At 41.8% G+C, this 14,188-nt stretch overlaps 1 protein-coding gene across 1 annotated transcript in view; it reads left to right on the top strand.

Moving 5' to 3' along the window:
* UBE4A (ubiquitination factor E4A) overlaps positions 1–14,188 on the top strand; it is a 45,564-nt gene that overhangs the window by 24,201 nt on the left and 7,175 nt on the right. The window contains exons 13-19 of the mRNA XM_002754485.7: positions 481–668; positions 2,778–2,878; positions 2,975–3,088; positions 5,221–5,395; positions 9,682–9,862; positions 11,099–11,246; positions 13,413–13,570. Coding sequence (XP_002754531.1) covers positions 481–668; positions 2,778–2,878; positions 2,975–3,088; positions 5,221–5,395; positions 9,682–9,862; positions 11,099–11,246; positions 13,413–13,570 — 1,065 coding nt within the window. The remainder of the gene's footprint in view (positions 1–480; positions 669–2,777; positions 2,879–2,974; positions 3,089–5,220; positions 5,396–9,681; positions 9,863–11,098; positions 11,247–13,412; positions 13,571–14,188) is intronic.

The raw sequence follows: 14,188 nt of genomic DNA on the forward strand, positions 1-14,188 counted from the left end.
CTGTATACTCAGTAATAAGTAGAGAGAAGCCAATTCTTCAGAGAGCTGAGCATACCTAATGAGAAGTCATGAGTCAACAAGTATTATGCATACACTGTATACGTCATGGGTAATGTAGCATAATTATATCCTAGTCTTTACCCTCAGAAAGCTTGAAAAGGCAAGTTTATCCCACATGAAACTGTCAGAGAATAGTAAGCAGTAAATAATGCATTATTACAGAGAAGTAAACAATGGCTCAGCATTCAATAGAAACGTAAGTGCTCACTCTCATACTTGGTAAGCTGTCAACTCAAGAGTAAAATGATGTACCCTGCATCACCCCCACCAAGAAACTGACAAACTTAAAACTGCAGAAGTGGATCCTTTATTTTTCCTATAATGATGGTTTAAGGTGGATTTTGATTCTTATGTGGAGAGAACAGAGTCATAAATTTGAGTCAGGCTTATCTGCTCATCTTCCTTTTTGCCCATTTGCAGAATGAAGAATCCCCACCTGCGGGCCAAACTAGCAGAGGTGTTGGAAGCAGTGATGCCCCACCTGGATCAGACCCCAAATCCCTTGGTATCCAGTGTATTCCACCGGAAACGTGTGTTCTGCAACTTTCAATACGCACCCCAACTTGCAGAGGCTCTAATCAAGGTTTTTGTGGACATTGAATTCACAGGTAAAGCAGTCACGAAGCCAAGCCCAGAACTGAGAAGCTGATACCAGTGGAGTTTCATAGTTTGATCTGTATTTGGGTATCAAAGAAATGTCAAGCCATTATTTATTGAATACCTACTGTGTGCCAGGCTTGATGATAAGTGCTTTTTTTTAATATTCCATTGTTACCATCTGAAAAGTTTCACTCTACTGTCCCTGTTTTTTTTTTTTTAATCCCTGTTTTACATATGAAGATACAACGGCCCAAAAGATCAAATTATTTGTCCATGTTTTAACAAACTATCAAGTGGTAGAACCAGGTCTGTGTCACCTAAAGAAATCTACATATTCAACACCCTTATTATGTTGCTTTTTCAAATCAGACTCAGATTAGGCTATTTGATTAAAACTTGCGTCTTATTTTTCTCTGCTTTAAAATTACAGAATAGTGGATAAAGAGACAGAGTGCTAGTTGAGAGATTCTTTTATCTTAACCAGACTGTCTAACTCTCCAACAGTTAACTGTTGGATTAAGAATACCAACAGGCTCATGCTTGTAATCCCAGCACTTTGGGAGGCCAAAGTAGGCGGATCACTTGAGCTCAGGAGTTCCAAGACCAGCCTGGCCAACATGGTGAAACCCCATCTCTGCAAAATACAAAAATTAGCCAGGCATGGTGGCGAGCACCTGTTAATTCCAGCCACTCAGGAGGCAGAGGCATGAGAATCACTTGAATTCGGGAGGCAGAGGTGGCAGTGAACTGAGATTGCACCACTGCACTTCAGCCTGGATGACAGAGCAAGAAATTGTCTCAGGAAAAAAAAAAAAAACACAGCAGTCAATATTCCCTTTCTAACCCTGAGCCCCTGTGTTTGTTTAAACAGTACCCTATCTCAATCAGTAAATAAGATATGTTAAGAAATTGTTGAAGACCTTTTTTAAAGGGATGTCTACCATCCAATGATAAATACAACTAATGTTTAAGGAGGCATTTAATATTTTACTGGCCACCTTTCCATATTTGGGTTCTGGTTTTTTTTTTTTTACTCGCTCACCTGGCAGCCTTAGTTTTCTCATCTATAACATGGGTCAAAGTGATGATTAAGTGAAATAATACATGTAAATCTTTATAATACATAAGAAATTGTATAATAAATCACTGCAGTTATCTCGTGTGACCATATAACCAAAGTCTTGTAATGGAGTACAATTTCTGTTTTATTTCTGAGGAAGTGGAAGCTGAAAAAGATTAAGAGACTTAGATTAAGCAGAGCCAGAATGAAAACCGAGGTCTTTTGCCTCCAAATCCTACACTCTTCCTTTATTATGACCCAGCCTGTGGAGCTCTAGTAATACCTTTGGTATTTCAAAAGCAATATAAGCTTCAGATTTTTAGCTCCTGACCTGAGGTTTCAGAGTAATCAAGAACCTGTTGGCTACACAGTTGTCTGTGAAGAATGTGGGAATTACTTAGTATCCCGCCCTGCACATGGCTTTCACTGCCATAATGGCCAGTCCTGAGCCCTCATTTAAAGTCTGAGAAGTACTCATGTTTGGATATAGATGTATTTGTCTCCCTTGGCTTTTTCTTTTTTGAGATGGAGCCTCACTCTGTTGCCTGACTGGAGTGCAGTGGCCCAATCTTGGCTCACTGCAACCTCCGCCTCCTGGGTTCAAAGGATTCTCCTGCCTTAGCCTCCCGAGTAGCTGGGACTACAGGTGCATGCCACCACACTCAGCTAAGTTTTGTATTTTTAGTAGAGACGGGGTTTCACCATGTTGCCCAGGATGGTCTCGATCTCTTGACCTCGTGATCTACTCACCTTGGCCTCCCAAAGTGCTGGGATTACAGGCATGAGCTACCTCACCCAGCCACCCCTTGGCTTTTATTTTACAGCTTGGTACTTGTCTCTTGCAGAGTAAGGTGTCCTTTATCTCTGTCTCCATCTTAATTTGTCAGTAAGGAAATGAATAAACACTTGCCTATAACTCTAGGCCTTCAGAAACTCCAGGGCAGATTTTGTTAGTAGCCTTTACACACTCAAAAGCAAATGACTACATAGGCATAAGCTCTTCCTCTTTCTCTTATGGCACCAGCTTTGCTGATATTTTGCTCTTGCCCTACTCCAGGAGATCCCCATCAATTTGAACAGAAGTTTAATTACCGCCGTCCCATGTATCCCATCCTAAGATACATGTGGGGGACAGATAGCTATCGGGAGAGCATTAAGGTGAGAGAGTTTTTGGTGAAACCAGTTGCTTTACATAAGCCCCAGTGAGTTGTGATTCAGTACTAACATGGTTTTCTTGTGGGCTGGGACTTACAGGATTTGGCTGACTATGCCTCTAAGAATTTAGAAGCCATGAATCCCCCACTTTTCCTCCGCTTTCTTAACCTGCTAATGAATGATGCCATCTTCCTTTTGGATGAAGCCATACAGGTAAAATATAAATATATTTTTTTATATTTTAAACAAATATATATATATATATATATATATATTTAACTCCCCCATACCATCAAATCATCATTAGTACATACAGTTTACCTTTTTATCATAATAGAGCAATCCTTATGCCCCTAGTACCAGACTTGAACACCAAAAATTTGTGATTAGTAGTGTACCACCAAGCTTGCCATTACACAGCTTTCTAGACCATTCCATCAGAGAGCAGGATCAAGGGTCATTGAAGCGTCATGAGATGGATATTTTGGCAGAGTTGAAAATACCATATGGGCCGAGCGCAGTGGCTCACACCTCTAATCCCAGCACTTTGGGAGGCCAAGGCGGGCGGATCACGAGGTCAAGAGATAGAGACCATCCTGGCCAACATGGTAAAACCCATCTCTACTAAAAATACAAAAATTAGCTGGGCATGGTAGCGTGCACCTGTAGCCCCAGCCACTCGGGAGGCAGGAGAATTGCTTGAACCCGGAAGGCAAAGGTTGCAGTGAGCCAAGGTTGCGCCACTGCACACTCCAGCCTGGTGACAGAGTGAGACTCTATCTAAAAAAAAAAAAAGAAAATACCATATGATGAAACCAAACTAAAGTATACTGGCAGGAGTAATTCATCAGGCCAGTACTACAGAAAGAAATCAGAGGAGCTTGCTTTTAGTCAGCGACTTTGAACCCTTTTAATCCCAACATGTCAGTAAAATATCTCACTACAACAATGATTTTTAACCCACTTTCTAAAAAAAAATCCAATTTTTGCACCACTACTTGAAAAAAATCTCTGATTTGGGTTATTTTTTTCATATAAAGGCTCCAAGTTTAGCACTAAAGTGTCCTTTAAATTTAAAAAAAAAAAAAAAAAGGCTCCAAGTTGTCAATACTTCTCACCTTTCCACTGCTTCCTAAATCCTTAACTATATTGTGAAACAAAGGTTTCACAAAGTATTAAATGCAGCTGGGCACCTTTCAGCTCCTTCAGTGTATTATTTCCTTAAGATTCCCTGGTGGAACTGCTTATTTCTCCCGTTAAAAACTAGGTATAGGATGGACCAGGGCACGGACCTAAAGGGAGATGAAGCAGGTAAATCCTGGGGGTAGCCTTTAGACAGTCACGAGTCCTTGTAGTGATCAGCAGTCCCCTGAGTAGCTTGTGTTTAATTTGTGAGAAAGATTTGATCTGCTTTCTTCATAATCCTACACTTTAGGATTTAAGATAGGTTTTCTTCAAAAATGAGAATAGGTCCTGTTAAGCAGGAGGTGTGTGACACAAAGCATGAAGCATATGGTACTTTCATGAGACTGTAACTTTTTTGAGACGAAGTTTTGCTCTTGTTACCCAGGCTGGAGTGCAATGGCGCAATCTTGACTCACCACAACCTCTGCCTCCTGGGTACAGGCAATTCTCCAGCCTCAGCCTCCTGAGTAGCTGGGATTATAGGCACGCACCACCGTGCCCAGCTAATTTTTCGTATTTTTAGTAGAGACGGGGTTTCATCATGTTGACCAGGATGGTCTCGATCTCTTGACCTCGTGATCCACCTGCCTCGGCCTCCCAAAGTGCTGGGATTACAGGCTTGAGCCACCGCGCCCGGCCCGAGACAGTAACTTTAACAAGTTGTTTGCTACAACAGGAAGGATGATGTAAGGTAGAGAGTTTTAAATAATTACGGTTTATTCACACATTTGCATATTTGATAGAGTTTTGATTTTTTTGTAAGCAATTTGGAAATGGAAGGGGGATTTGTTTTCATCTCTCAGGAAGGATTCCTCTGTTTTTCACTGTACTGTGGGGTTTTTTAGTTTTTCATTTCTTGGCCTGGGTTTCATATATTAAACTATTTATCCTTCTTTCTATTTTACAATGCTATACTATTTCTAGGGGAATTACCTGTGAATCTACCCAAGCTGAAACAAATCTGTATGAAGCCACAATTTCTTTTTTCCCCAAAAGTTCTTTTAAGCTTCAGCCCTATGCTGAGAAATAAAGGCTCATATCTCTTACATGGTCCCTCATTTTCCCAGCTTAGTTGACTGGATTTTGAATAGGACCTCTTAAAGTCATGTCCCTTCAACTGCGCTTTCTTCTCTGATATATCCCACCTCTGGTTTCTGAAGTATTTGAGCAAGATAAAGATTCAGCAGATTGAGAAGGACCGAGGCGAATGGGATAGTCTGACTCCAGAAGCCCGTCGAGAAAAGGAGGCTGGCCTACAGATGTTTGGACAGCTGGCACGTTTCCATAACATCATGTCCAATGAAACAATTGGTACCCTTGCCTTTCTCACATCAGGTAAGGACCCGAAGTACTGCTTTCCCCTGAAAAAGTAATGGCCAAGATCTGCTTTCCTTGAGGGATCAGCCCAGCTGAAACTAAGAATTTAAACTCTGGTGACAGTATCCTCCACATCTGAGAGGGAAATGAATCACTTGAGAAGCTTCAAAAAGAATGATGATGCTCATTGTTGACGTGGGAATGAGGAAATGGTCACCCTCACACGGCTGCCACAGAGCATAAGGTGGTGAGATATCTTTCTTGAGGACAGGTTAGCCATATAAATATGTGTGTCTGTACACACACACACACACACACACGTTAATCTGAGAAATATGCTTGAATCCCAGTTAAATGTGGTGGATCTAACAGACATTTATCTCTACTCTATAACTCCACTGTCCAATTCAGTAGCCACTTGCCACATTTAAAATGTGGCTAGTCTGAATTGAGATGTGCTGTAAGTATAAAATATGCACTGCAAGACTTAATGTTAAAATGTAAAATATGTGCATTTTTGTACTGATTACATACTGAAATTATCATTTTTAATGTCTCAACCAATAATCATCCAACATTTGAGGAAATCCTCTAAGGTGAAACATAAGTAAGTGAAAACTTAGTAAAAAAATTTTTTCTTTGAAACGGAGTCTCGCTCTGTCACCATACTAGAGTGCAGTGTTGTGATCTTGGCTCGCTGCAACTTCCGTGTCCCGGGTTCAAATGATTCTCCTGTCTTAGCCTCCCAAGTAGCTGGGACTATAGGTATGCACCACCATGTCCAGATAATTTTTGTATTTTTAGTAGAGGCAGGGTTTCACCATGTTGGCCAGGATGGTTTTGATCTCTTGACCTCATGATCTGCCTGCCTTGGCCTCCCAAAGTGCTGGGATTACAGGAGTGAGCTACTGTGCCTGGCTTTTTTTTTTTTTTTTTTTTTTTTTTTTTTTCTGAGACAGAGTCTCACTCTATCACCCAGGCTGGAGTGCAATGGCATGATCTTGACTCTCACTGCAACCTCCACCTGCCAAGTACAAGCGATTCTCCTGCCTCAGCCTCCCAAGTAGCTGGGACTACAGGTGTGCGCCACCACACCCAGCTACTATTTTATTTTTAGTAAAGATGGGGTTTCACCAAGTTGGCCAGGCTGGTCTTGAACTCTTGACTTCATGACCCACCCACCTCGGCCTCTCCAAGTGCTGGAATTACAGGCATGAGCCACCACGCCTAGCCTGTAAAAACTTTTTTAAAAAACGTTATAAGCCACGCACAGTGGCTCATGGCTATAATCCCAGCACTTTGGGAGGCCAAGGCTGACAGATCACCTGAGGTCAGGAGTTCAAGATCAGCCTAGCCAACATGGCAAAACCCCGTCACTACTAAAAATACAAAAATTAGCCAGGCATGGTGGCAGGCATCTGTAATCCCAGCTATGCAGGAGGCTGAGGCAGGAGAATCACTTGAACCCAGGAGGCAGAGGTTGTAGTGAGCCAAGATCACACTACTGCACTCCAGCCTGGGCGACAGAGCTAGACTCCATCTCAAAAAAAAAAAGAACTTTATAATCTCAGAGGGATAAGAGAAGATAGAGTAGGCACAAAACAAGAACAAAGAGACAAGGAAAGAGATTAAAGAATAAGAGCTCTTAGATATTGAAATTTTTACCTCAGAAATATTAAATATTCAGTAAAAGGGTTAGAAGATATAAATTCAAGGAAATCTTCTATGAACTTAGAAGGAAAAAGAGATGGAAATTAGAAGAGAAAGGATAAAAAAAATAAAGGATGGAGCTAGGAAGTCTCAAAAGAGAAAAATGGAGGAGAGGAAGTTATCGAAGATACCCAAATATCCCCTAGACTCAAAGACAGCCTCTACATTGAAAGGGCTTGCCGAGTACCCTATGCAGAGAATTTTTTAAAACCCTCACTGAGGTATAACATTGTGAAATTTTAGGAAATCATGGTAAAAAGAAGACCCTAAAATATCCCAGAGAAGTCAGTTAATGTTACCGTAGTGTAAGTATCAAAATGGCTTTGAATTTTCAACAGCAACATTTGAAGCTGAGACACATTTCTGAGGGAATATAAACCCAGGAGGAGGAAGGGGGAATTCAACACAAGGGGAGATGCAAAGGAGATTCCCAAGACGATGGTAAAAGGCGCTTCTGTGACCACTACACAGCAGGCCTATATAGAGCAAGCAGTCCAGGTTGGAGCAAAGGATGGAAACATCCAGAAAGAATGTTTCCAAAAATTAATCAGCAGCTAGAAATGTTGATCATGTTAATCAGCAGTAGATCATGTTGAGAGTTTTAAATTCCAGTGGAGAGTTTCAAAAGGATTTAGTGATAAAGAAGTTCTGAAAATAAGCAAACAAGCAAAAAGTTACACTAAAAAGGAACTATATACTCAGTAGGACAGCATATGGCTCTGCTGTGAATGATATTTACATAATTTGAATAAACTAGCCAAAAACTTGACTATATATTGAGGGCATTTGTGATCATGACTAGAACTGAAAAATTAAGAACTATCAGTACCAACTAAGCATAGCATTATGATACTATCTGGCTTCTTAAATTTGGCATGTATAAATTTTTTTTTTTTTTTATTTTTGGAATTCATGCCCTGTGACATAGCAGTTCCTTTCAGAATTGTTAAGAAAAAGTGATAGTCTGGCCTGGTGGCTCATGCCTATAATCCCAGCACTTTGGGAGGCCAAGGCAGGCAGATCACAAGGTCAGAAGTGTGAGACCAGCCTGGCCAACATAGTGAAACCCCATAAAATTACAAAAATTAGCAGAGTATGGTGGTAGGCACCTGTAGTCCCAGCTACTTGGGGGGCTGAGGCAGGAGAATCGCTTGAACCTGGGAGGTGGAGGTTGCAGTGAGCCAAGATCACACAGCTGCACTCCTACCTGGGTGACAGAGCAAGACTCCATCTCAAAAAAAAAAATGAGAAGCGATGAGTCTATAAGATGTATCCATAATGAAGTTCATTGATAAGTAAGGTGTAGGAAAAAATTGAAAATAGTTAAAATGTCCACCAAAGACATTACATAAATAACTTATGGTACAGTTACAAGTGGAAAAATCAGCCATTAAAAATGATGTAAGCCGGGCATGGTAGCTTACACCTGTAATCCCAGCACTTTGGGAGACAGAGGCAGGCAGATCAGCTGAGGTCGGGTGTTCGAGATTAGCTTGACCAACATGGAGAAACCCTGTCTCTACTAAAAATGCAAAATTTTTACAGTTATGTGCTGAGCATGGTGGCACATAACTGTAATCCCAGCTACTCAGGAGGCTGAGGCAGGAGAATCGCTTGTACCCGAGAGGCAGAGGTTGTGGCGAACCAAGATCACACCATTGTACTCCAGCCTGAGCAAAAGAGTGAAACTCCATCTCAAAAAAAAATGTAAAATAGACTGGGTAGAGTGGCTCACACCTAAATCTCAGCACTTTGGGAGGACAAGGCAGAAGGATCCCCTTGAGCTCAGGAGGTTGAGACTACCTTGAGCCATGATCATGCCACTGCACTCTAGCCTGGGCAACATCAAGACCCTGTCTCAAAAAAAATTTTTTTTAATTAAAAAATTTTAAAAAATGTTACAAAACAGCTGGTCACAGTGGCTCATGCCTATAATCCTAACACTTTGGGAGCCGAGGCAAGTGGATTACTTTGAGCCCAAGAGTTTGAGACCAGCCTGGGCAATAGAGTGAGACCCCATCTCATTTTTTTAGAAAGATGATGTGAATCACCCTATTCTATAGAACTTTCTGTGATGGTGAAAATGTCCTATAAATCTGGGCTGTTCAGTACCATACTTAGCTAGCCACATGTGGCAATGTGACTGAGGAGTGAATTTTTTATTTAATTTTAGTAGCCACATGTGGCCAGTGGCTGCTATGTTGGACAGCACAGGAACATACACTTACTAAAATGGTAAGGTATTTGCAGTATAGTTACTGAAAACAGTAACTTTCAGAATATGTAAAATATCATTTTTGTTTGAAAAATGTCTGTGCATGTGTGTAAATATGAACAGAAAAGCTAGAACAAAATGTTAAATTAGCAAGATGATAACTGTTTATCTCTGGGTGGTAGTTTTTGTCTTTTCTGGTTTTTGCTTGTCTATATTTTCTGCATTGAAAATGAATTACTTAGTTTTTTAAAAAGTAGTCCCTTCCACAATTTTAAAAATAAAATAATAGTAGTCCTCAGAGGCCTCCAAGTATCCTATACATAATAAGGAAAAGAGTGCTAATGGATTGAGTTTTCAGAGGCTTTGTTTTCTTTCCCAGAGATCAAGTCACTCTTTGTGCATCCCTTCCTGGCCGAGCGCATCATCTCCATGTTGAACTACTTCCTGCAACACCTGGTTGGCCCCAAGATGGGTGCCTTAAAAGTCAAGGACTTCAGCGAATTTGACTTCAAACCCCAGCAGCTTGTATCAGATATCTGCACTATCTACTTAAATCTTGGGTACCTGACGTTGGAATTTGTCAAGCCAGAGGGGATGCTAATGTTTTGATTTAGGATTTTGACAGTAGAAGAATGACAGGTTGATAATTATGTGGAAATAGAAAAGAAATGGTTCATTCCTAGTTGGTTGATGAAGGAATCTTCTGTAGTTTTAAATAAGGAGATTTTATCTGGGCAAGGTATGGTGTGCCTGTGGTCCAAGCTGCTTTGGAGGCTGAAGTGGGAGGATTGCTTAAGGCCAGGAGTTTGAGACCAGCCTGGCAACACCGGGAGACTCCATCTCTAAAAAATAAATAAGATTTGGCTGGGCATGGTGGCTCACACCTGTAAACCCAGCACTTTGGGAGGCTGAAGCGGGTGGATCATGAGGTTGGGAGATCAAGACCATCCTGGTCAACATGGTGAAACCCCATCTCTACTAAAAATACAAAAAATTAGCTGGGCATGGTGGCGTGTGCCTGTAATCCCAGCTGCTCGGGAGGCTGAGGCAGGAGAATTGCCTGAACCCAGGAGGTGGAGGTTGCAGTGAGCCGAGATCACGCCATTGCACTCCAGCCTGGGTAACAAGAGTGAAACTCCGTCTCAAAAAATAATAATAATAATAATAAGATTTTGTGTGACCCGTGGGACATTACGATTTCCAGTATTCTGCTTCGATCTGTGCAAAGATAAATTGCTGGTTGTACCACTGTTTGGAAAAGTAGCATTCTTTTAAGGTCACATGATACTTGCTAGACTTCTAGAAAGTTTCTATATCAGGTCAGGCGCGGTGGCACTTGCCTGTAATCCCAGCACTTTGGGAGGCCGAAGCAGATGGATCGTGATCCACAAGGTCAAGAGATCGAGACCATCCTGGCCAACATGGTGAAACTCCGTCTCTGCTAAAAAATACAAAAATTAGCTGGGTGTGGTGGCACATGCCTGTAGTCCCAGCTACTTGGGAGGCTGAGGCAGGAAAATCACTTGAACCCAGAAAGTGGAGGTAGCAGTGAGCCTAGATCCCGCCATTGCACTCCAGCCTGGCAACAGGGCAAGACTCCGCCTCAAAAAAAAAAAAAAAAAAAGTCTATATCAAAAAGTGTGTGTGTGTGTGTGTGTGTTAAAAGAAGTCTTTTTATATCAAAAGAATGTTCATGGCTTGTGAGTGCTGAGAATACTTGTTCTGCATCCTGTCTATTGTCTCTTCCATTGACCTACCCTCTGGTGATCAGTTTTTTTCTGATGCTGACCTTCCAGGGATGAAGAGAATTTCTGTGCCACTGTGCCCAAGGATGGACGTTCCTATTCCCCAACTCTCTTTGCACAGACAGTTCGAGTCTTGAAAAAAATAAATAAGCCTGGGAATATGATTGTGGCTTTCAGCAACTTGGCAGAGAGAATCAAGGTGAGGAAGAGGAGGATTTATTTGCTGACAAGTTCATTAAGAACCACATTGTCAGCCAGGCACGGGGGCTCAAGCCTGTAGTCCCACCTACTTAAGAGGCTAAGGCTGAAGGATCACTTAATCCCAAGAGTTTGAGGCTGCAGTGTGCTATGGTCATGCCTGTCTATAGCCACTGCACTCCAGCCATGGCAAGATAGCATCTCCTAAAAATCCACACAAAAGAATCAGATTGTCACCTCAGCTGTGCTGATTTTTACCCTATTTCAGGGAGAAAAAGAGCATTGCCATGAGAAAATTTAAACAGATGGTTCTTTTTGGTCAGTCACCTAGAACTATAATATTCTTAGTTTTATTCTTTTCAACGTAAGAGAATAGAAATTTAAGAAATCGGCTGGGTGTGGTGGTTCATGCTTGTAATCCCAGCACTTTGGGAAGCCAAGATAGGCAGATCACTTGAGGTCAGGAGTTCAAGACCAGCCTGGCCAACATGGTAAAACCCATCCCTACTAAAAATACAAAAATTAGCTGGGCATGGTGAAGTGCACCTATAATCCCTGCTACTCAGAAGGCTGAGGCAGGAGAATTGCTTGAACCTGGAAGGTAGAGGTTGCAGTGAGCCAAGATCGTGCCACTGTACTCCAGCCTATGCAACAAAGTGAGACTTTCAAAAAAAAAAAAAAAGAAAGAAAGTTAAGAAACTTCAGCTGGAAAACTAGAAGAGAAGAATGTACACATTTATGTAAGATGTTTTTATGAAAACGTTTATGTAGTGTTACCAATAGATTTGAAGACGTAGGGTGTTAATACAGAATAACTTTTTTAGAAAAAAATTCAAGTTTTCATTCACTAATTTTTAATTTGATTGTCTCTGTAGTTGGTAGTTGGCTTTTGTTGGAATATGCATACATTTTGAAGATTAAAATACTCTATTGTATTCAACTAAATCCCTTTGGTTAGAGTATGATTGAGCTCTATTAGCAGTTAAGAAGAAGGAAAATTATGGCACAGAAGTCTAATAAACCTTCCTGGCTGGGCGCGGTGGTTCACGCCTATAATCCCAGCACTTTGGGAGGCCAAGGCAGGTGGATCACGAGGTCAAGAGATCAAGACCATCCTGGTCAACAAGGTGAAACCCTGTCTCTATTAAAAATACAAAAATTAAGGCCGGGCACAGTGGCTCAAGCCTGTAATCCCAGCACTTTGGGAGGCCAAGGCGGGCGGATCATGAGGTCAAGAGATCGAGATCATCTTGGTCAACGAGGTGAAACCCTGTCTCTACTAAAAATACAAAAAATTAGCTGGGCATGGTGGCGCGTGCCGGTAATCCCAGCTGCTCAGGAGTCTGAGGCAGGAGAATTGCCTGATCCCAGGAGGTGGAGGTTGCGGTGAGCCGAGATCGTGCCATTGCATTCCAGTCTGGGTAACGAGCAAAACTCCGTCTCAAAAAAAAAAAAAAAAAAAAATACAAAAATTAGCTGGGCATGGTGGTGCACGCCTGTAGTCCCAGCTACTCGGGAGGCTGAGGCAGGAGAATTGCTTGACCCCAGAAGGCAGAGGTTGTGGTGAGCCGAGATTGTGCCATTGCATTCCAGTCTGGGTAACAACAGCAAAACTCCGTCTCAAAAAAAAAAAAAAAAAAGAAAAGAAAACCTTCCTTGTTGCTGTCAGTCTTCCCTTCATTGAGTTTCTTTTTTATTGAGTTGGACTTCATCAAATGTTGAAACCACTTTAAAATTCCTGTACCTGTTCGTATCAAAAACCAGAAACTGCTTTTCATACACAGCCTGCATGAGTGACTCTAATTATGCAAATAATACCCTCCTCCACCTCCGCTTCTCCCCCTCATCCCCTTTTGAATTATGGCATTTACAAGAGAACTATTGCCAGATGGATGTTGTTTGTGATATATTTCTTTTCCTCCTAACATTTAAACCCATTTCCGTATGACTACCAGCAGCTGAGCCAACTTGAAGGTGCAACGTTGGGGCTCAATCCTACATTTGTTCCTAGACTATCTGTCTTGACTTGTTTTTGAGAAAGCGAAGCTCACATTTGTCACTATCACTGTAAGGGTTATTGATGACCGGGATTAAGGTGTAGTCATTGAGCATGCTGAATTCAGCTACACCGTGAATTCACTCTAACTAGCGTGTGTTGTATACTCAGTCTCTTGCAGACCTCCAGCAACAGGAAGAGGAAACCTATGCAGATGCCTGTGATGAGTTCCTGGATCCCATTATGAGCACACTGATGTGTGACCCTGTGGTGCTGCCATCTTCCAGAGTCACTGTGGATAGATCCACCATTGCAAGACATTTGCTCAGGTAGGCCAGTCCCAAAAAGCAGACTCAAGAGCACAGATATATATTAGTTTGCTATCCTTTTCTCTCAGGCACCTAATGCAGTACTTTTCACCCAGTAGATACCACACATTATTGATTTACTGATATGTTGGAAGGCATTTGGGTATCAATTAATTGCTAGGGATATAAACATTGCAAAACAAAACATTCTGTTGAGAAATGCTAACTCTAACCTTACCTCTTCCTGCCTTAAGAAAATAGTTTCTGGCTGGGTGCAGTGGCTCATGGCCTGTAATCCCAACACTTTGGGAAGCTGAGGCAGGTGGATCACTTGATGTCAGGAGTTTGAGACCAGCCTGGCCAACATGGTAAAACTCCATCTCTACTAAAATACAAAAAATTAGCAGGGCATGGTTGTACACACCTGTAGTCCCAGCTACTCAGGAGGCCAAGGCAAGAGAATTGCTTGAACCTGGGAAGCAGAGGTTGCAGTGAGCCGAGATCGCACCACTGCACTCCAGCCTGGGCTCAGGTGATCCTCCTACCTCAGCCTCCTGAGTAACTGGGACTACAGGCATGCACTAACACACCCAACTAATTGTTATATTTTTTGTAGGGACAGGGTTTCACCCTGTTGCC

Source organism: Callithrix jacchus, chromosome 10 (assembly GCF_049354715.1).
Source record: "Callithrix jacchus isolate 240 chromosome 10, calJac240_pri, whole genome shotgun sequence".
In the NCBI taxonomy this organism is placed as follows: Eukaryota; Metazoa; Chordata; class Mammalia; order Primates; family Cebidae; genus Callithrix; species Callithrix jacchus.